At 31.6% G+C, this 22,663-nt stretch overlaps 3 protein-coding genes across 3 annotated transcripts in view; all 3 read right to left on the bottom strand.

Annotated features, from left to right (window-relative positions):
* Positions 1 to 5,491, bottom strand: part of LOC107449121 (uncharacterized) — a 51,453-nt gene extending 45,962 nt beyond the window's left edge. The window contains exons 1-2 of the mRNA XM_043055288.2: positions 5,093 to 5,491; positions 1,705 to 1,832 (exon numbers count right to left, since the gene is read on the bottom strand). Coding sequence (XP_042911222.2) covers positions 1,705 to 1,832; positions 5,093 to 5,316 — 352 coding nt within the window. The 5' untranslated portion in view covers positions 5,317 to 5,491. The remainder of the gene's footprint in view (positions 1 to 1,704; positions 1,833 to 5,092) is intronic.
* Positions 5,492 to 11,792: 6,301 nt separating this feature from the next.
* LOC107449142 (coiled-coil domain-containing protein 81-like) lies at positions 11,793 to 18,903 on the bottom strand. Its single transcript, XM_016064584.2, has 4 exons — positions 18,773 to 18,903; positions 14,789 to 14,850; positions 13,435 to 13,597; positions 11,793 to 12,188 (listed from the first exon to the last, which is right to left on the bottom strand). Exons 1-4 carry the CDS (start codon positions 18,855 to 18,857, stop codon positions 11,935 to 11,937), a joined length of 564 nt encoding a protein of 187 aa, XP_015920070.1. The 5' UTR covers positions 18,858 to 18,903; the 3' UTR covers positions 11,793 to 11,934.
* Positions 18,904 to 20,964: 2,061 nt separating this feature from the next.
* Positions 20,965 to 22,663, bottom strand: part of LOC107449141 (cytochrome P450 18a1) — a 23,899-nt gene continuing 22,200 nt past the window's right edge. Inside the window, exon 8 of the mRNA XM_016064582.3 lies at positions 20,965 to 21,321. Within this exon, the coding sequence (XP_015920068.1) occupies positions 21,119 to 21,321 (203 nt within the window). The 3' untranslated portion in view covers positions 20,965 to 21,118. The remainder of the gene's footprint in view (positions 21,322 to 22,663) is intronic.

Here is a 22,663-nt window from a genome sequence, read left to right as displayed (position 1 = left end):
ACGTCAATGCTCGTCACACGTGACATTTAGACAAGCGCACATGTGCATATGACTTATAAACTGCGCTGAGTTCGTGCCACTGCGCGGTGGAACGTAAATACTTGTTTCACCCCAATAAATATACGTTTATTAATTTATGTTTTATAAAGAAACTGATATTGAGTCAATTATGAAAAAAATTCACAAATTTTACATACTTAATTAGGTATGTGTGATTTGCGTATTGAGAACTGTTTTCTTTTTAAACCTACAATCGACCCTTCCGATTCGGATCGACCCCCATTCGCCCCCCTGTCTCAGATCGACCCCCGCTTTCGTTAAATAGACCCCTGGGGGTCTATATAGACCACTTTGGCGACCTCTGGCTTAGAGGATAGAGCTCCCGCCTTTCAATAATGTGAACCAGGCTCGATGGCTGTTCGATACGAATTCCGCATCCCACTTGCACAGACCACCGTGCTGACGTAAAATATCCTCAGTAGTAGACGGATCGTGGGTCAGATTCCCTTTGCCGTCAGTCATGGGTGATTTTTGTGGTTTTCCTCTCCATGTAACGCACATGCGGGGTAGTTTCATCCAAAAGTCCCCCTCGAAAGCATATTTCTCCCCATACTTGATCGAAGAGTTCCATTGTCTTCTGTAGTGGGTTCAAAATTAGAGGGCTACGGAATTGAACATTAGTAGTCGCAAACCCAAAAATTTGGGGGCGGTTGTTCAACGACGGTTATAAAATAAAACAAAATAAAATAAAACATTCACCAGTCTCTATTGGTGAGTGTTTCGGAGATTTGCATGCTTTTCTCTGTATTTTTGGATTTTACGGATGTTTTTAATATTAAATGCCACTACCCGGTATACATTTACCCGGTTTTCCCTACATTGCTGCTTTTCTAAGGTTACATGTCACTGCCCGGTATTCATTACACTTATGTTTCTTAAGGTTAGGTGCCCCTGCCAAGTATACATTTCTTCAGTATTCCTAGAACTGATGTTTTTGTTAAGTACAAGCATACATTTGCCTTTCTTGCCAACCTCTGCCGGAAAGTTTGGCACTCACATCCTCCGAAATTCACTCCATTAGAAAGCAAGGTGTCTAGCTAATCTGGAATACTCCCCCAGTACATATCTGGTACTCTGTGGATAAGCCGGGTCGCGCTTTGATCTTCAAAGGTAATAGAGGCGATCAGACCGCATTCACTAGATTCATCAGTGGCCACATAAAGTGCATGAGGTATGAACAACAGCGAAAGATCTATCCCACCTGCAACAAATGTTTCTCCAGTGCAGCCAGCCCGGCTCACCTCCTTAGCTGTGTGGATTTTGAAAAGGAGGATTTTTTGTGCAACCCGGTCTTGTTTTTTTGACTTCCTGGGGGTGAATGGACTCATGGATCTGGTCTAGCTCAGCTAGACCATTGGGGATGAGAAACAACAACAATATACATTTGCCTGGTATTGACTTTGGCTTATCTTTTCGATCTCCCTCATAGCATATATGTTCTTATCGACACACATCAGTGATAGTTTGACAAGAAAACTATAAATATTCCCGAAATATTTAATTTTTTAATATTTTACAGATGTATTTGGTTTGTGTCACATACGCAGAAGAAAGTGAACATTCACAAATTTTGGTTATTTACAGTAACATTCATTTAAGGATTATTTTTTTTATAAGGAAGAAAAATATTTAAATGCAATTTACTTCGGGATGTTTCACTTAGTTCAAATGGTAAATCTCCCGGTCTTCCCATGAATACATCGTTAGAAAACGCATCTTTTATGCTTTTGAAGTCTGACAATATCACAACATTCCGACTACCTAGGGGAACACTGCAAAAGAAAAATTTTGAAATAATTTAGATGTGCTAGAGTACAATGATTGTAGCAGTTATTGTTTAACATTTGCAAATAAAAAGTGAAAATTAAATTCAGTACCGTTATGTGGGGCTACTTTGTGCAAATTCGAATTTGGTACTTTTCAAGTGCTGCTATTCAGTATTATGTTTTTTTCACGTTAAAAATGTGTGGAATTTGAAGATAGAAGTAACTTCTATTACTACAAACATTTTTTCGAATTTTAAAATAATCTCAGAGTGTGTTTTGTTTATCCAATGTCAACAACTTAACGAGAACGTCGGACGTCGAAAAGTGTGCGTGGAAGCTTTAGCTGTGAAATGCAAACCCGTTGATAAAACAATTGTCATAAGTGCAAAATTTTTTATTTATATATTAATAAACAATTATATCAGGTTAGCGTTAAAAAATTTTGAAAATTAATAACAAATAAACTGAAAATGAGAAAAAATGCACTGTGGGGCTACTTTGTGAAAAGTTAAATTCGTTTTTTTTTCTCGACAGAAAAATGGTCAGACGTTATAAAAAAAATACCTGGAACGAGAAACTATCGTGATTACACTTTAGAAAAGCTGCAACAATGTTTGCAAGCAGTTGCTGGTGGTATGTCGATTTCAGAAGCTTCTCGGAAGTACAAAATCCACAGAAATATTATCCATGATAAATTCACAAGAAACACATGAAACGTGCTGGTAAACTATTATTTCTCTTCTACAAAGATTTTTCAATGAATTAATCAAACAATTTAACACATAAAAATATATTTTATAGGACATCAGGTGGTTTTGACAGAAACTGAAGAGCAAATTCTGTCATGTTCATTCAAGCATGTTATGTTCAAATTTATCTATATTATAAATGTTAATGAATATGTAATAATTATTATTCTTGAAATTTCATCTAATCCAATGTTCAAAAATGTATATGGTTTATTTTTGTTTAAACTCAAATGTTTTGAAATAAACATTCTTTTTAAGAAAAAAGTCTTTATAAAAAATGGTTTTTTAACCCTGAAAATTATTTTCAAACTAATATCTTCACACATCTTGATGTTTTTGTTATTAAAAATGTTAACAATTAACCTTTTTAACAATTTTATATCAATATTTTACTAAAAATATGATTATTAAACTGAATTCCTATCGCTGCACAAAGTAGCCCCACTTGGGGGCTACTTTGTGCAAGGTATGTTTTGGCTTATTATTTGCAAATATTACATACAAATAATGCCAATATTGATCAAATTCACTCGTCTGAGTCCAGTTATGAATATAATATCGATAAATTTTATTAAAGTTTGAATTAGCATAATTTTTTTACTTGTCAAACTTCAAAAACTGCGAAATCCTGCACAAAGTAGCCCCACATGACGGTAGTCATGATTATTTGATAAAAATTATGATTTGTCAATTATACATTGAATATTTACTTAATAATTACAAGATACCTAGCACCAAAACCATCATTTAATTTTCCTGTTAATTCAAAACGTATGTGATTTATTATAGTTTTAATTTACGCAATGTTAACTGGGTAGCGCAATTTGTTTAGCTATCTAAATGTTTGGTTAATTATGTGAAAGTATTCGGATTTAACTGAATTAAAATTTTGATCTAATGATCGGATCTTCACGCACTAAGACTCAATCTTAATGATTAACGGGGGTAATCTCAAATATGTTAATTAGTGCTGACTGCATTTTCAGTTACGAAATCAGACTGAAAGACGCCTTTTTTCTGAATAAACATTCAATTTTCTTTTCTACGAAATTGGATTCTTGGTGTTGTTTGGGTGTTCGCTAAAAAGTTGCATTTTGTTTTACTCGCAAAAAATATAAGACTTAGAAGCTTGAATTCACTAAAGTGTATAGAAAAGTGTACTGGGATACTGTAAAGAGTCGATAATTAGTTAGAGAATTGTTAAATTTGTTGAAAAATGATAGCATACGGGTCGTTCTGCGAGCAGTAGAAATGCAATTACTGTGTACAATTATAAACAATATCTTATAATTTGCAGGCTGAACGGCCCATATTTGCTTATTTACATTTGATTTGCTTTACATTTTGCTTTGCTGCTCAAAATCTACAAGTCTAAGAAACTTGAAAAATGTAGAAGGAATTCGATGGAATGGAAAAGTACGATTCGGTTATTGGATCAAGAATACAAGTTCAAGCTGCTAAACTTGTAGTAAAGAAAACATGTTGGTCGATCTGCTGTTCTCTGAAATGCAACTACAGACTTGAAATTTGACGTGTTGATGGACCACTTTGAATTATAACTTTAAATAGTTTTTTTTTTCGAAATTCCTATTGGTTCAAAATTATTAAAATTTGAAATTTTCTTTTGCATTTTTTTCTTTGAGAAATAATTATTTAACCATTGTTGTATAAAAATTTATCTCTCTCACAACTTTCCTTTTATAAGCTCAAGCTTGACTTAATAACGAAAGTAACAGGAAATAAATAAATAATTAATGAGAGAGTGGTTCGATGTTGTCAGATATAAGTCTTAACATTTAAATCGAAATTTTAGAAAATATAAAAACTGATAAAAGATCAAAACTATTTCCAATACGAACTCTTATATGATGTAAGGTCATCGTGGTATATTGTTAACAAGGAAAATTACTTCTCATTTGCTACTGCTTATTGTGTCATATATTCTGTATCTTTTTATTCTAACGCATTTTCTGCAGAACGTTTCTTTTGTTCTTTTTTTGAGTAAATTTGATTAATTTTCAAATCCAGTTGTCTTTTTTATTTTGTTATGATTTACTTATTAATAAAATGCACTTACGTAAAATGATTATTATATGTTTTCTAAACAAATCATCATTTAAGAAGCTTATCAGCTTTTAAGAAGACGAAGGCGGAAAAACGATTAATATCCATTAAAGTTTATTTTGAGAGAAAAAAAAACCCAAACAAATTTGATCACGGATAGGAACTCTTTTACCACAGCATGGTCCATTTATACTGAGTAATAACTCTCAGGAAGGTGGACGTATCGATTTGCCATGCTATTGATTTTCCGAAATTTAATCATCCTCAAAATGACCCAGATGGCAATCTAATCTTAATTTTTGTAAAAAATAGACGTAAACTGTTTTTCCCCATCGACCTTTAATGATGAATGGAAAGCAACCACGGGGCTTTGTGAGTGAAGCGAACAGTGGGTGGTGCCTCCTAGCTGTTATAAATGTACAGAAAATTTTAATTTTAAATAATGAAACTAACCTGTATACTGGTCCATAAGTTTTAGCCAACTCATGAAGCTTTACGTATGGTTTTTTTGTTAAAAATGGAAGATAACCTATGAGTGGTAAACCCCTCGGTCCGGGTAGTGGGTTTTTCACTTTTTTCGATTTTGTCAGCCAAAGTGACACAAGAATCACGACTGCAGGAAAGAAAATATAACTCAGAGTATCCATTCTAGAGCAACGAATGAGACTGACTAGCATCAAATCTACAGAAACTCAATTCAAGTACACTGGATAATTTTTAAAAAGGAAGCAATCGTTTCCTTACATAATTTAATCCTTACGTAATTGTTAACTTTATGTAACTGAACTCAACACGAGCCGAAGCTTTTTTCCAATCTAGCAAGCTTATTTCCGTCATATGAAAAAGTAAGAGATAATTATACACCCAAAACAATCGAGCTGGATTTTTGAAGCGATAACATTAATTCCGTTTTGATTAGTTCTCAGATAAAATTGTTGTTTTTGATTATATTTTTAGCTGCATTATTTATCAAAATCAGCTTTTATCTGTTTATATTATACACACTAAGAGTGTGAATGATAAATTTATATTTTTTTAATACGAACTTTAACTTTTTGTAACTAGTTTTAGTATTTTAGCAAGTTTAATTCTATCAAATGTTTCGATTTTTTTATAGGCATTAAGGAAGTGCAGATAACAGACTAAGAGTATTAAAACTCTTAGTCTGTTATTTCATCAATATTTAAAATTTCAAATATTGTTTTAAATGTTTAAATGTTCATATATTTATTTGAAATTTTAAATGTTGAAAATTTTAAATGCAGCATAATGGTTGTCTTTAACAATCAAATAAATGTATCAAATTTGTACTAGCAGTTTTCCGCCACATTATATCTTATCCAGCACGATTGAAGAAAAAAAAAACATTATGGAATGTTAAACTTTTTAGCAAAAATTTTATGATATCATAAGGCAATATTTACGCTAATAGGAAAACCGCTTCATTAAAAATAACCAGTGGCTGCAATATGTATCGGAGTAATTTGCTTATCTGGCCTATTCCAGGACAGTGAAGGCCAACCTTTTCTTATAGTGCCAATATTTGTAAAGAATTCTGCGTGCTACTTTCAACTTTCATGACATACAAATATATAACACATATTCCGCCCCCTTCTAATTATGACGGAAGCGAGAATAAAGTGTATGCCCCTGTAGTGGATAAAGTGTTAATAAAAACACGATAGTTTTTATTCCTAAAGTAAATTAATTTTAAATATTTTTTACTCCTAAAATAATATTAGTTTCAAGAATACATGTGTAGATAGTTAAATGTGAGGCACTATAAAAACAATGTGTATTTGTATATTAAGGTATACATTTACTTAAAGAAAACACTAGATTGCCTGTATGGACTACATGGTCTATTGCAGTCTATATCGACAACATTGTCTGCTGTAGTCTATATATGTGTTATAGTCTATTGTAGTCTATATAGGCGAGTCAATAGAACAAGGAAGCGATTTTTTTCCCGTCAGATAAAAGACACGAAATAATATTATTACTGAAATATAAATTATGGCCACTGTATCCCTTTTATTGAGTTGTAAGGCTGTGGTTTAAAGCTATAAACCAGAAAACCCCGAAAAAATAGGCAATAATGATATATTTATTTTTAAAATTATTGCTAATGCTCTGTGTAAGGTAAAAAAATAAATAAATAACACATCTTGTGTGAGCATGGTGAAACTAATAATTTTGGGATAAGATACCAACGTGCAATTTTACTCTATTATATGATTTTACTTCTTATATAACTCAAGCAAGAACAATCAACGTTCTTTTTTTGTCCTTCATATCTTATCCTGAAATAGGATTTTTATTGTAAAAGATAAGAATATGTTAGTAATTTTAGCGTTATCTTACACTTGTTTCCGTGACATTTATTTAATATGGTGATAGCATTGAGCCAGTATTGTTAAATTTCGGTGATGGAAATAAAGACGAAATTTTGTTTCTCAATATTTTTGATTTTAACCCTATTTAATTAATTTAAAACATTGCAGCATAATTTTATTTTTGTTCAAATCCTATTTTGTTAAAGGAAACTTTGTAATATTTTTTTGTTGATTTATTAATTTATTTTTATAATTTTGAATGGAAGTGAAATTAATATGAAATTCAATGTTATGGTATTATTTTCATATCGTATTTAGGTATTTTAAATATACACAAAGGTTTTATTAAAATGACTCCAAACAAAAAAAATTTTGATTTACCATATTTTAACCATTTGCCCATGTTTTAACTTCTGTTTGTTATCCATGTTTTAATTTCTGTTTGTTAACCATGTTTTATCATCTTACCGTTTCTGATAGTTGACCGTTTTTTTTTATCTATGGAGGATCTGTTAGGTGACACTCATGATGCTGACATTTGTGTGTTTCTATGCGCAATTGGTATTTTATACTCTATACAAGTGAGATTTTATTCTATTTACAATTTCCTCTGATTTTATTCACGTTTTCACATGTTTTATCGTATTTACATTTTATCTAATTTTATTGACTTTATTGAATCCGTCTGTTGCTTCGTGTGGAGTTTTATCAATTTCGCGTGTTTTGGTAAGGAAAAATTGTAGTATACATTTTAAGTACTTATAATTTGTTTTGAATCCGTTTTGTTTGTCACAGCATGTCCGTTTGTGAAACTTGTGCCATTAAACCTTACATTCAATCATGTGTATTTGAATACAGAAATAGTTACGGGAAAGTTTTAAATTAGGTTTAAAAAATATGATTAAAGCCCAATAGGAATATTTAAAGTTAATATCCTCATCCGAGGTAAGCTTTAGTCTCGTTATAGCAATCTAGAATTCATCGAATTGGAGAGGACAAAGTGGGTAAAACTTACTCCTGACTAAGTGATAAAATATTGTCTGTGTAATTTTTTACGCTTATTCCAAGGAATTCACACCTAAGTCTACATATTTAGTAGCCAAGAAATTTTATACAAATTTTCTAAAGTCAATTCCTACTTAGGTCAGCAAAGAAGAGTTTTATTTTAGTTACTTTTGATTAAATGATTAAATTTTTTTCTCCTGTATAAAATTAAAATTAATTAATGAATTAATATTTGAAAAAACTATATTGATATCAAGTGCCATTCACTACAAGTTTAAAAAATAGTATTTGAACTCGAGTGGATGAGTAAAAGTATTTTATAAACGATTGAAAATTTGAACGAGATACATAAATATATATAGGGAGAGTATGAACTAATAGTAGGAATTTACAAAAAAATGTCGCGTGGTATCAGACAACTATAAAAGTATGAATATGGTGACGTGGACCACACTTGCTACCACGTGATGTTCCTTATTGAATTTATCTGACACAGCGAATGTAAAATAATTTTGCATTCAAATGTGCATTTAAATGTGCTCAATAGATTAATTCTTTGTTCAAATAGAGTTATAAATTAGAAATTATAACTGATATTATTTTTGAAATTTAGGAAAACTGAATTGCTTATAGTAAAATTTAAAACAATGACTAACGCTCAACAAATCAGAAAAGTTCGTTTCGTATTTCGCTCATCCCTATTTAATAAATGAATTAATATTTAAAAAAAACTGTATTAACGTCAAGTGTCATCCACTACAAATTTATTTGAACATGAGTGGATGAATAAAAAGTATTTTATTAACTATTGAAAATTTGAACAAGATATAGGGAGAGTGTGAATTAATAATAGGAATTGAAAAAAAAAGCAAAGACTGAAGGCCTGGTTTCTTAGGACAGGACGCCGTCAGCTGCAAATCAACGCTAACCTCTGATTGGTCCATTTGTGAGTTTGATAGTATACGTCTTCGAACGCTTATCTTGAACTACAATTGCCGTCCAACTCAACTGCAGTTGGATTACAACGTGACGTTAACCACAGAAGCAATGGCGGACAACATCCAACAGCGCATTGAAATCAGCCAAGATTTTGATTTTGACATTAAACATAGCTTCTTCATTAAACATAGCACTCTTCATTTAGCTCAGCTATAATGTGTTTTTTCTTGGACAAAGTCATTATTTGTTCTCTAAAACACTGGTCGACTAAAACAAAATCAATACAAATTCAAAATAAATATTTGTTTACGTAATTAACGCATGCGCAATGAGAGATAATGTCTGCGTTGGACCGACTGATCACGCTGAGCTAACAAAAAAGTATTTTTTTGGCGTCAGCTCTACGTCAACTTTCCGCTGACGCCCAAATAAGGCGCTAGTTCTAAGAAACCAGCCTTTGAGCTAACAAACCAGTATTTTGTAAGGCGCTTGTCCTAAGAAACCAGACCTTAAATCTTAAGGTGTATTAAGTCACATTCCTGTTCGCTTCATTATAAGTCATGAAAGTTTGTTTTCAATGACATAATGCTGCAAGTCTAATCTTTAAACTTTTAATTTCAGTCTAAACCGCAAATATGTGACACACATGAACGCCTGTGTTAAAGCTCGTCCCAGGAGTTTAATAAAGACTGTGGAGATAATGAACTACTTTTGTTTGACTTTGACCAGCTTTGCACCACCCTTTTAAAACAGTAAGCTCGATTAAGTACATTAACATCGATTAAGTACATAAACTTTAAAAGCTAATAGAGTAGTTTACTCTATTAGCTTTTAATGTTTTGACTAGTCTACTTAAATCAACTGTTTGAAGGCTTTGATTCAGTTGTATNAGTTATAAGAGATTTTTGTATAAAAAATACAGTTATGTACTTTTAAACACGTACCTACTTCAAACGTTTATTCTTAAACTTGAATAGAGACGTTCCTATTGATTGCCTGGAAACAATACCTCGCTTTGCCAGGATAGCAATGCCAGACGCATATATATGAACGAATCAGATTTTGCTTTCTTATATGAAACTGAAATAACTACTTAGCTATTAAATATATCGACTTGGATGTGATTTCATTCGATTAAACGTAAAATTTACATCGGAAATATATCACTTGCATAGATAGCAAAGAGTAATTTTTCCCCGCTTTGCCCCCGTCCAATCAGTAAATTCTATTACTAATGTTAGAATGATCATTGTAGGGGTTTCTGAATCACTGAAACTGATCACTTAACAAAGAGTCGGATTACTGAATAAAATCTAGAGTTGTTTTACACATTCTTGCATTTTTTTCTTGTATAGAAAGTATACAGTCAAACCTCGCTATAGTGAACATGGTTTATAGTGAACTCCCGGATATAGTGAGCGAATTGATCGCTTCCGTGCCTTGCTATGCACATATAATATTATTTTGTGTGTATATAGTGAACCAAAGGACGAGAGGAAATTGGATATTATGAACTTTTTTCTCTCTTCGAATGATTTTTCCCCCACATTTTTTGGTAATTTTAAAATTTCTACATAAAATACATGTACCGATTTTTTAAACTATTTATTGAGTGGAATGTAGCCATAAGCATTTTTTCTTGTTTGGGGGCCGTTCACAAAGTACGTACACAAAAATGGAGAAATTTTAACCCCCTCCCCCTCTTCGTACATAACCGTACACAAGGTCTTACTCCCCCCCTTAGAGTACGTACATTTTATTAGTCTACCCCCCTTTGTCATAAAAATTAAAATAATTATGTTTTAAATAAAATTAAATATTTATTTAATATAATTTATTAATTTAAATTATTTAAACAATAACACCCAATTTTATGTACGTACTTTGTATAATACCTCCCCCCCTCCCCATCATACAAAACCGTACAAAATAGCAAATCCCCTCCCCCTCCTTCGGGATGTACGTACTTTTTGAGCGGCCCCTTTGCTTCTTCTATCTCAATTTTCCATCCCTAAATAAAGGTCATCACTAAATGTTTTGTACGCAAGACGAGGAGTAATAAAAAATAAAGTTACTACATATTGTTTCTTAATCATTTTTATATATTTTTTACTGGTCATTTATTTAAATAACGTGCATTAAAAGGGAGCAGTATGGAAAAATTAGTTGCAATTGTTTGCGGTGCGGATATAGTGAGCTCCCAGTTATAGTGAACCGAAATTTCGGTCCCTTGAAGGTTCACTATAGGGGGGTTTAACTGCATATGTTTTTAATATTGACTTTTTCTTTTATGATCTGACAGGTTTCAATTAAGACAGGTCGGAGTTTTCTTCTTCTCTTTAATATTAGTTTGCAAAACAAAATTTTTGTATTTTCTTTAGTTCATTCTTAACAAAAATTCTAAAAACATAAAATAATATATAATTGGTGGTCATTACCGAACAATTTATATATTCTTGTTACGCTGCTACGTTGATAAAGAAAATTGCTTGTAAAAAATGTGTACTCAAATTTCACGAAACTTTCGTCGTTTTTGACGAAACCGATTCCTGGTAAATGCTCCTAGCGAATATTTTGACAAAGTGAAGAAATAACGAAATCTTTTCGAAAACGTACGAACCTTCAAGAAAACGAATTTCGTCAAAAACTACAATTTGAAAACTACAATGTATACTACATTCCGACATCAGGAGGATTAAAAAAATTTCTTGTTTCTGAGAGTGTGGAATTAAAAAAGAGTTAAAACAGTTTGGAATTTTTTAACAAGACTCACAAGTATCCAGTTTTAATGCTTTTAATATTTAATCTTCAAAAAATATAAAAATTCAATTTATAGGTAATTATATTTTGTTGTTAATTTATATATAATAAATTATATCTTAGAAATATTAATTTTCATGAACTGAGATTTCATTTATAATTTCATTTTTGAATGAAATTGAGATTAGATTTAGATAAATCTCGATCTGATAGATTCCAAAGACTAGGTAGTGAAATAGTGAAAAAGCTTCTAAATCATTCAACAACGTAAAGGACATCTTGTATTGAGACATCTTTCAAAAAGCTTTCATCAAAATCCATTTTGTAATGATCTTCGTGTACTCTCAGCGTTCCAACGCCAACAATGGGGAGTTCCAGAGCGTTCTGACAGAAAAGACTGCGTTCCATGAATGCAATTAATTCCGACATAGCCAGACAGACCTTTGATCTCTGTATTTTGCATTTTGCTGCGATGTAGCTTGAGTTGAAAACCCTCTCTGGGAACGAGGCTAAAATAGGATTTTGAAAGGAAGTTAACATTTAGGAGAATTCTCATTTGTTAGATGCAACATTTTATCAAGACATACATACATTTAAAAATACATCACTTATCAAAATATTTTTGTAAAACTCCATTTTAGAAAATAACCTTGCTTTACTGTAATTAATGTGTCGTAATACTGCTTATCCTGAATTTATAACGATTCAGTATAAACCCTGCTGTTGTATTGGTTGACATTTATTAATCTACATAGAATTTTTTGTTTTCGTTTTGATTTGATTTTTCGACGAATTATACATTTAGAATGCTGTTCATTTTTTGGCAAGAAATGAGTGATATAATAAACAAATTTGATAATTCTCGAACCGTTGGGAGATATTCAGTTAAAACTAGACAATTAATTGCAAGGCAAGTTGCGATTTGTTTGAGTTCATTTTTGGTGGACTCGTTTAATTTTTTGAACGATGTTCATTTTTCGGCAATAAAAGAGTTAAATAGGACCGGGATAGACGGTTGGCAGGGCGCTGCACTCACGTTCGTGAGAACGAGCCGGCCATAGAATCTCCGTGTAGTAATTGGGGAATGGTGACCGTTAAACCTGTTGGGTCACAAAGTCCTCCATTTGCCCATTATAAATTAAACCTCTGGGGGTACTGGGTTGGAGATTGATCGTGCTCTGATTCAGGTCAAAATTACGATCTGTGGATGAATGAATGGGGACGCTAATTAAACGGGTGGGACGTATGAGTGTGGCAAAAGTCGAATTCTTGGCCATAGATGGCGCCAATGAAGAACAAGAACAAACGTTCCCCTTGCGTTAATGGCCTACGACAACAGCAAAAGAGTTAAAGTAAAAACAAGCTTGATAACTCTTGAACTGTTGGATGATATTCAATTAAAACTAGGCAGTAAATTACAAGGCATGTTGGGATTTGTTTTGAATTCATTTTTGGTGGATTTAATCAATATTTCGAATGATGTTAATTTCTCTGTTAGAAACAAGCTACATGAAAAACAATGATTTTGGATATCGTTTGAACGGTAGGCTGTTAAGACTAAGAAGTTAAAGCAAGGCATGTTGGGTTTTGTTTCGAGTTCATTTACACTAGACTTTATCTTTTGGCTTCTTGTTGTCCCTTTTTCAGTAAAAAATGAAATGACCTTAAATCTAGAAAAATGAGAATACTGTAATTGAAACTGACTGTAGCTTTTAAATCACTCTTTAATTCATTCTAGATAAAAGTTCTTCTTACCTTCATAATATTTTCTGGACCACTTTATACGAAATTTAAGCGCCAAGCTATGAGAAAGAACAAAAACAGGAATTTGACTTATGAGGTACTTTACTGGTTGTTGGGAAACTAATAGTTTTTCTTGCTTTAATCCAAATGTTCCAATTCCATTAATCACAACTGTCTGTAAAAATAAATTATATATATATATATAAAATCAAAGTGGGCGGTTTTTAAAAAATTTATAACTGAAAAATGGTCATGGTAAAAAGAAACAATTCTTGCAGTAAATTCATGTCAAATATAATATTTTTTTTCACCATATTTTCAGTTATCTTTTCTTTCATTATTTCTGCAATGTTTTTTATGTATGCAACGCCTTCTGTCGAAAACCGTTTGAACTGAAATTATAAGAAAAACATTTATTGCTTGCGCTTGTCTCATAAATTTGCACAAGAATTGATTTTTAACTTTTTTCCTGATCAAAACTTTTGAAATTTTTATCAGGAAAAATATCAAGAAAATTTGTGAAAAATTTGTAAACATCACCTATTTGTAACATCTATTTCACCTATACTAACTCTTAACTATAATATACCTTACATTTAGAACTTCTTGAACACTACATGTCTAAAATACTACGTTATTAATTTGTTATTATGATGCACAGCGCAATAGAAATCATTTAAGTTTTTAAATTGAAAACATTTTTTTTGAGATAAATGTGATATTGTTGCATATTTTTACAGTTAACATCTCAATTGCATTTATTGTAAATAAATGTAATTTTTTTGTTTGTAATTTTTACTGAAGTTATTACTTTATTGTTTGCAAATTTGTTGAAGCCAAGAATCATTAAAAAAATCATAATATCATGAAATTGTTTAGTTATAAAGATAATGATGGTGGGAGAGATTATTTTTAATGACCAAGTTTTAGAAATCTGTTTTATTTTGTGAGAAATCTCCTGTTCTCCTAACATTATAATTTTCTCAGTATAATGATTCTAAAATTTTTTTTCTTCCATTATAATCTTTCCACTTCCATAAATCTTTAAAAATTAAGGAATAAAATTATATTCCAATCCTAGTAATAGATGATTAATAACTGGATTTTTCGCTCATGATTTAGACACAGAAAATAGTTTTCTTATGCTCCCATGGACTATAATGTATAGACCAAGTTTCATTGACGTACGTCAACTATTACGGACTCATGAATTGGTCTAACCTCGATATCTTTAATTGTAGCCAACCTTTGTTTATCAATTATTAGAATTAACAAAATTATTAGTGAGTATACGAATCACGATGTCGGAAAATGAATAAATAATCAATATAACGAATAAAAAAAATATATAAGAAAAATGGATTACGTTATTTTTCTGTAGATTTTCTTTAATAAATTTTCCAACTTCATGCAGTATGCTTGTAACTTCTATAAAAGAAAGTTTATTTTGTATTTTTTATCAAATTTTAAATACTAAAATATTAGTAGTAATTTCTTAAAAAAATTATTTGTTAAAATTTATTATGGAAATAAATTTTTTTATGCAGTGTTCTGTAATCATTACTCTTAATTCATATTTTTAGAATCCTTGTCGAAAATGAAATAAAAAAGTATTCATGATAGGAGCCACAAATTATTGTTTCAGAGTAAGGCCCCAATTTTATCGTGGTTTATTGAATAATTACTAAGGAAGGTGGAACTACAATCATCAAAGCCTATATGATTGCCAAAGAAAACATTAAGGAGTGTAAAAAGCGATTATTTGAAACTCCATCAAGTTAAATCAAGTATTCAAATTTATTTTGATATTTTTCATTCCACCTTCCTCGATAGTGATTCGATTGACTTCCATCGTTTCTTTTTAGCCTCAATATTAAAATTGGACACAAAATAAGTGTGTACACTTTTTTGCTTCATTTTTGACAAAGACTTTAAAAACATATGCTTAAGGCAGTTTTAAGTAATGCACAAACTATTTAATATTATAGTACAACAATATAGAATTGTACTTTTTTTAATAATTAACGGCACTCTCTTTTGAATGTAAGTACGTACATTAATCTGTCACATTCCTACTGGGTGACTATTTCATCCGTCTAAAATGTCATCAATAGAAATTTCAAAAATGTTATGACACTTTTGAAAGGTCATGTTCAAAACTCTAGAAAATTAATTAATTTTTTCACCTATAAATTTGTTCAGGATATAATTTATAATAAAATTTAAATATTTCGTACATTTTTAATTACAGTAGTTTAAATAATATTTATTTTAGTAAGAATATGTTACTTCATTCTAATAGTTTTTTATAAATAAAAAAAAGATCTATGCAATGAGAGGTATTCGAATCGTGATCTTGGAATGTTTTTTTTTTGGCAGTTTAAAATAATGTTTCAAGAAATGTACAAAATGGCCAACGATTTGAAATATGAATTTAAGAAAAAGAAAAACAATAGGAATGCTCTATTTGTTGCGTGTCGTTAAGAAAACAATGATAAATGAATCAATCAAATATGGTAAATGAATTTATAAATATGGTAAATGAATTAAGAACAATTTATCATCAAGATCATTATTTATCATTTTTGAACTTTTAATACCAAGTTTCAGAATTAATTACATAGTTTTTCTAGAGATGGCGCATCTGAGAAAGAAAATCGAAATTACCACCTTCTGCAGAAACTATGTTGCGTAGTTTCAGAAATAAAATTACGAACACTCGTGAAAATATTTCTGTTCGAATCGATTATTATGCATTAAGGCTTGTTAAACATTTAAGAATTTAGAGTTTTCATCATCTAGCAGCTGTTGATAAGCTTAATAACAAATTTTGAAACGTGTTCATTATAAAATTTCCGAGTTGTTCAACCGAACAAATACGCAAAAGAAATTTTTTTTTTGTATTTCTCCGTTTCTAATTGAAATCAATTTTTGTGACTTAAATTATAGATAGAGTTACAATACAGATATTTTAGTTTACCATTTTTTAATACCACATATGAAAGCTGTTTCCTTTTAGCAACTTTACCTTTTTTAGGTAAACACTAGTAGTCCCGCCCCTGAGGTACCATAAGGATCTGTCCTCCCTTCGTATTCCTCTCCCTTTACTCCTAATTTCCTCTTTTTCTTCACCCTTGTCGTGATTGCCAAGTTTATTGGCAAGGGCTTTTTGCCTGTGTTCGATTACCACCCTGTTGTAGCGGGCCTTGATGGGAAGAGACCAACCACGTGTCCAATCTTGGAGATCCGTGTCCCTGGGAAAGGGGATTCTGGTAGTTGAGGGGCATCTTGGTACGCCAGCACACTGCTTTGGCCCATGCTTCAGGTAAAAGAGGGGTGCATATTGGCCAGTATGCATCATTCGGCTGGTCTTAAACGTCATATGTTGGCTAGCAAACCAGGGGTCACTTATTGGGCCCCTTGGGGTGACGGCTGCTTCAGGAGTGACTTTCGGGCATATAGCTATTGGTCAACATCGGTGTAGAGAAACGGATTGGTATCAGCATTATCTGTTGCTTGCATCCCTTAGTTAGACTCCGTGGTGTGTGGTGTCGCTGGTTGATAATGGGAAGGTGCTCTGTTCCACACACCAACCTCAAAACAGAGGAACACCTACAATACCGTGTGATTATGCTCGATATCTTATGATTTCATCATATTATTGTAAATCTCAATTTTTGTCATACACCAAATCTTATGTCGCACCTAGTGCTTTTCATCAGCAATTCACCTCACAGATATTCACAATATGTAGCAATTATTACAGTTGGTTCTAAATCTCCTGAACATACTGGGTGTGGGATCATAATATCTGATCGAACTTACAATTATACCATCTCTGCCATTTGTTCCGTCTTCACTGCGAAAGCAGTTGTTATTCTTCTCATATCATCATATTCATCCCATGTTTTTAAATGTTATAACTCCATTTTATGAAAGATTATTTAGCAACAGACCCTCTGCAATACCGACAATTAAGAATAAGAAAGCTTTTATCTAAAACTGAATGATTTTACCTGCATCTGATTTTAGCCCTCCTTAGTCATTCCTCTTCAAACTATAAATATTTTTAGCGATTTGACAAAGGCACAAACTGCTGCTAACATTTACCTACAGATTTTTAATTCTCACCGAGAACAATATAATGATTTTAATTCCATTTTTACAGATGACTCTAAAGGCCATGACTATGTTGCAAGGGCGGCTGTTACACCAATCTCCACAATATTTGAGTATTAGCATTCGAAATACTCTATATTTATATCTGATTACCATGCAATTTATCTGGCTCTCCAATATATTTCCTCTTAAAGTTTAAAAAAATGGTTAATATATTCAGATTCAAGAAGTTGCATTGATGCCTTACAAAATAAAGAACTAAATCCACATTTCATTATAAATGATATTTAAAACCTATGAAGCAATTTATTTAGAAAGGAATCTAAAATAATTTTCTGTTGGGCACTAGGCCATTCTGGCATTTCGGGTAACGAAACAGCAGGTTATGTGGCTAAGTCAGCGAACAATATAACAAACAACCCTTTTACCTGCACAGACATCACGAATGCGATTGACAATAAACAGTATTCACACTGGCACAAGTAATAAATTGCACGACATTAAACCTTCTATAGAATCTTATAAAAGTCTAAATATTAGTCGCAAGCATGAAGTATTATTAAATCGCTTGCGAATTGGTCGCATTCAAATAACCCATAAAGAACTCTTATTAAAGGAACCTACACTAGAATGTTTTCATTGTGGGGAACCGCTCACTAATAAACATATTTTAACCAAGTGTAACAAATTTATATTCCAGAGACAACGTCATTTTGGTAGCTTTAAACCAATATTGACTTTATTATGGGGGATAAACTGCAAAATATTATTTTTAATTATCGTAGGGACAATGGTTTTACATATCAATTTAGCTTTTACTTATAGCAGAATGTTTTTTTTTTATAAAACAAATTGTAGGTGCGGTATGGCCAAAAATGGATTTTGCGCCAATAATTCTTAATAAACTAACTGACTAGCTAATTCTTAAAGAAGGCCAAGTTTACACAAGCACTGTAGCGCCATGATGATGATAACGTTACATTAATCAAAATTTCTCAAAGTAGTCTTTTATTGGGATATTACGAATCATATGGTAAAAATGAAAACAAAATTATAATTTACTTATTGAAACAGTCTTGTTTTTAATGATTCTCAGTGATTTGCTTATAGAAAAGCATCTTTAAAAAATATTTTTCTACGAAATTCTGAAGTTGTAAAACTAAATTAATATTGAAAGAATTGTTATAACAAATAATAATTAATGATACAATATAATTAAGTTTCTTTATACCTTCTGCAGTTACCAACCTCTCGATATACGTATGAGGGTTTTCTTTTAAATTATTCACTAACGTTTGCAACTCTTGGACCATCATAAATAAAAAGATAAAAGACTTATAATTTTGAAGGTTTTTATTTGTTTTTTTTTCATTTAAAATGTTTGTTTCTAATTTTATTTTACACATTTTACTGATGTAAACCCCATAAAAAAGTTGTTATGAAAAATTAATTCAAAATAAAACTTGTAAGACCAGCAAAGAATGTACATCTGCCTCAGCAGAACTCATTTCACTTACCTGTCCACCGGAAATACATCAATAATCAATCAGTTACAGATAGATAGTGTCCCTTTTCCAATAGAAATGCTGTTCTATAAGGAAGGGAATATGAATTGTCCAATAGAAAAACGTTTCTACTAGGATGAGAATATGAATTGTCCAATGGAAATACGTTTCTCTTGGGATGGAGACATGAATTGTCCTATAGAAATGTTGCATATAAATTGTTGCATTGAAATGCTGTAGAAATGTTTATTTTTCACTCTTTCCTTTCTTAAATCTGCAGTCAATGGAATGTGAAGTTAACGGCAATGAAATAAATTAATAAAAAATGTAAAATTGGAAGAAATTTTCATCGTAATATGCAGGAAACAAGACAGGAAGCAAAACATCTTGAATAAGTTTTGATCTAATGTTTGATTTTTCATAAACCGAGAAGCAATCTTAATGATTCGAGAAATAGATCTGAAATAAGCATATTTCAGTGCAGACGATAGCAATGGAATAAGATGCAATAGCAATGGAATAAGACGAATGGAATAAGATATAAAAACGTACTTTCTTTGATCGCATGTAAGTTTTTTTTACAAATTAAAATTTTTGAAAAAACAAATGTGGTAGAGGATTGCTGCAAACTAGGAAATGTCTTGCTTCTAAAGCCACTTGCGATATTAGTAAGCCTGCTTGGTTGAACCGAGCAAATTTAAGGCAGAGGGTGCTCTTCTTGTATTTAAGTGGCGCTATCTATGTCCAATAATACGATCTCAGCCACACACACGTCAACTCTCGTTTTGCAGGGAGGACTCATTCATACATTTATCTACACATCATAATCTTGATATGAAACCAGAGAAAATCCATCTCCAATTCATTACCCACAGAGGTATTGATTTGTTATGGTAACAAGGAGGATTTTGTGACCCGATCGATTTAACATGCAGCAGTCACCATTTACAACAAGGAACGTCTTCAGCAAGCGTGGTTCGAACTTACGATCTCTTGAGCACGGACTAAACTCTCTACCATCCAGGTTATACCGGCCACCTAGCTATTTTGGTATAAATATTATTAGAGGAAGAATATTTGTATCATATTTCTTAGATTGCAGCAGGAGGGCACTTAACAGTTTAAGCCTTTTGTGTTACTTTCACTTTTTATGTATTTTGCCATAGCTCTGCATTAAAGCTTGCTTCTCATTATCATAAACCTTGTTTATAAAATTCAAATTTTTAAATAATTTTAAATAATATATTTTTGAATGAAAAAATTTAGAAGATCTAAGCATCTAAGGAAAATCTTATTTTTAAATCTCCATTTCTCAGGAACTTTTTGATCGATATCAATGAAATTTTGGATTTTGTTATTTAAAATTACACAATTTAAAATCTTGTACGCACCTATGTGGAGGTTTAAGCAACGTAGAAGCCATGAGTTGAAGGATGTGATGTCAAAACTATTAGAGCAGAGTACAATATTTTACATCAAAATAAAGAAATGGTACTTTACAGAATTATAAAAATACTTCAAATATTTTATCTCAGAGCTCGAAAAACCGCCCGTCCTTGGCGGTCAAAAATTTCCCGCGGACAACCAATTTCTCGAATCCAACGTCATATTTGATTCACTTAGAAAACGCAGTACCCTCGGATAAATTGACATTCCAGATAACTTGACCTTTGTCATTTAAATTATTTCATAAAAGAAATACTTGGTTTTACTATTAGTAACCTAGTATTTCTTTTACTGTATAATGTAATCCTAGTAACTACTAATTCATTGAGCAATTTTTATAAATGTTAGTAATAAATAAGAGAAAATTATATTTTTATTTATTTAGAAGCTAAGGGTTAGTTTCAAAGGAGGACGGGTACATTGTTGGACAAGCCGTCCTCTGGGACGGGTAAAATTTCTGAGTTTTTTCAAGCCCTGTTTTATCTTTTTTATTATAAACAATATTTATTACAAAAATATGTTTTATTATTTGTAACATTTATTATAAGCAATACTTATAATAAAAATATGTTTTATTATAAGTCACATTTATTATTAAATGTGTGCTAAATTTAATATATGTACAACTATGTAGCTTGCATTTTGTTTTCACTCATTCGTAATTTAAATACAATCTCTTGTTTTTTGGGGAAAAGGCCCATTCCGAGTTGTTCTTCTAAATCAGCTTTTCTTCCAGGTTGTAAGGACACCTCGAATTTTTGTAAAAGAGCGACGACGTATAGGAAAACTTCAATTTCAGCAAGTGGTTTTCCAGGACATTGTCTTTTCCCTGGTAGGAAAAAAATAAAATAAAATGCTCAATTATTAGTAACAACGTAATGCATATGATATAATTATTAATAATTATATAATATAATCAATTAATGAAACTATTAATTTAGGAATTAAATTAATCGATTATTGACTTAAGAATGATTTGTTTAACACGTTAACTGCCGTGTCACCCATATTCGAGTGACACCAATGTTTCTGATCGAGCCGCGTCACCCGTATTGGGGTGATGCTTATTTGACTAACTTCTTGCGAAGGATATTCGTATGTATTTAAAAAGGTATTTCACAGGAAGTAACAAAATTATTGAATTGTTATAAAAGTAATTCAAAAATGATTTATTAAGAAATTTATTGCGAGCCTCGAAAAAGCTTTCTTGTTTACTGCTATTTGACATACTAAGATAGTTTTCCGTTTTTCTTTTCGAAATTTCAACGAATAGGGTAAAGATTACGCGGCAAAGATTCAAACTGATCGAGTAAAATGACGAGATGAGAAACAGATGCGAAGCAACGGACACAAATAAACTGACATGATACCATGGAAATAAACGGAGCGAGACATTATTCTTGTGACCACCAGAGACTCGCAATATTAAAATATCGGTGAGAGTACTTAGCAGAATGCTCTTCGTACACCGGCGTGGCCTAAACGAGATTTCACTGTAAACACATGCGGCAGTCAATGTGTTAAAAGAAACGGAAGATGGTAAGTTGTGTTTTGTTAATAAAAGCTGTGCAAGGAAACCTCTGAATTGATTAAAAACCGTGGTCTTTTTACATTATTAGTCGCATTGAGTCAAAAATAATGTTTTTGCTATGAAAAGTGCGTGAAAAGAACCAGTGAAATCGATGATAATAAAATAGTTTCGTAAAAAGTGGTTTCAAGTAATAACTTTGAGAAAATTGAGATTTTTTAGGGAATGATTCTATTGTACAATAATAATATAGTTTGCGAAGTCTTTACATTTTGAATATATCACTAAATTATGGTACTAAATGACTGTCGTTCATTGTTTTTGATGTGGAAGGCGGTTTGAAGTGGCTCCAAACAATCAACGAGTAACATTAGGAAACTTTTAATTTGGCAACAACTGAAAACGGCAAGAATAAAAACCTTAAGGCCTGGTTTCTTAGGACAGGACGCCGTCAGCTGGAAATCAGCGTTAACCTCTGATTGGTCCATTTGTGAGTTTGATAGTATACGTCATCGAACGCTCATCTTGAACTACAATTGCCGTCCAACTCAACTGCAGTTGGATTACAACGTGACGTTAACCACAGAAGCAATGGCGGACAACATCCAACAGCACATTGAAATCAGCCAAGATTTTGATTTTG

The sequence above is a fragment of the Parasteatoda tepidariorum genome, chromosome 5 (genome assembly GCF_043381705.1).
Source record: "Parasteatoda tepidariorum isolate YZ-2023 chromosome 5, CAS_Ptep_4.0, whole genome shotgun sequence".
Taxonomy (NCBI): domain Eukaryota; kingdom Metazoa; phylum Arthropoda; class Arachnida; order Araneae; family Theridiidae; genus Parasteatoda; species Parasteatoda tepidariorum.
The sequence above is the reverse complement of the archived record's forward strand: the minus strand, read 5'-3'. Positions and strand labels throughout refer to the sequence as shown.

Coding starts and splice junctions, on each gene's coding strand:
- LOC107449142 (XM_016064584.2), bottom strand. CDS start 18,857: ATGATGGTCCAAGAGTTGCAAACGTTAGTGAATAATTTAAAAGAAAAC. Junction 14,851..18,772: donor GAGGTTGGTAACTGCAGAAG/GTATAAAGAAAC, acceptor TTTCTTTTATAG/AAGTTACAAGCATACTGCAT. Junction 12,189..13,434: donor GTCCAGAAAATATTATGAAG/GTAAGAAGAACT, acceptor ATCCTATTTTAG/CCTCGTTCCCAGAGAGGGTT.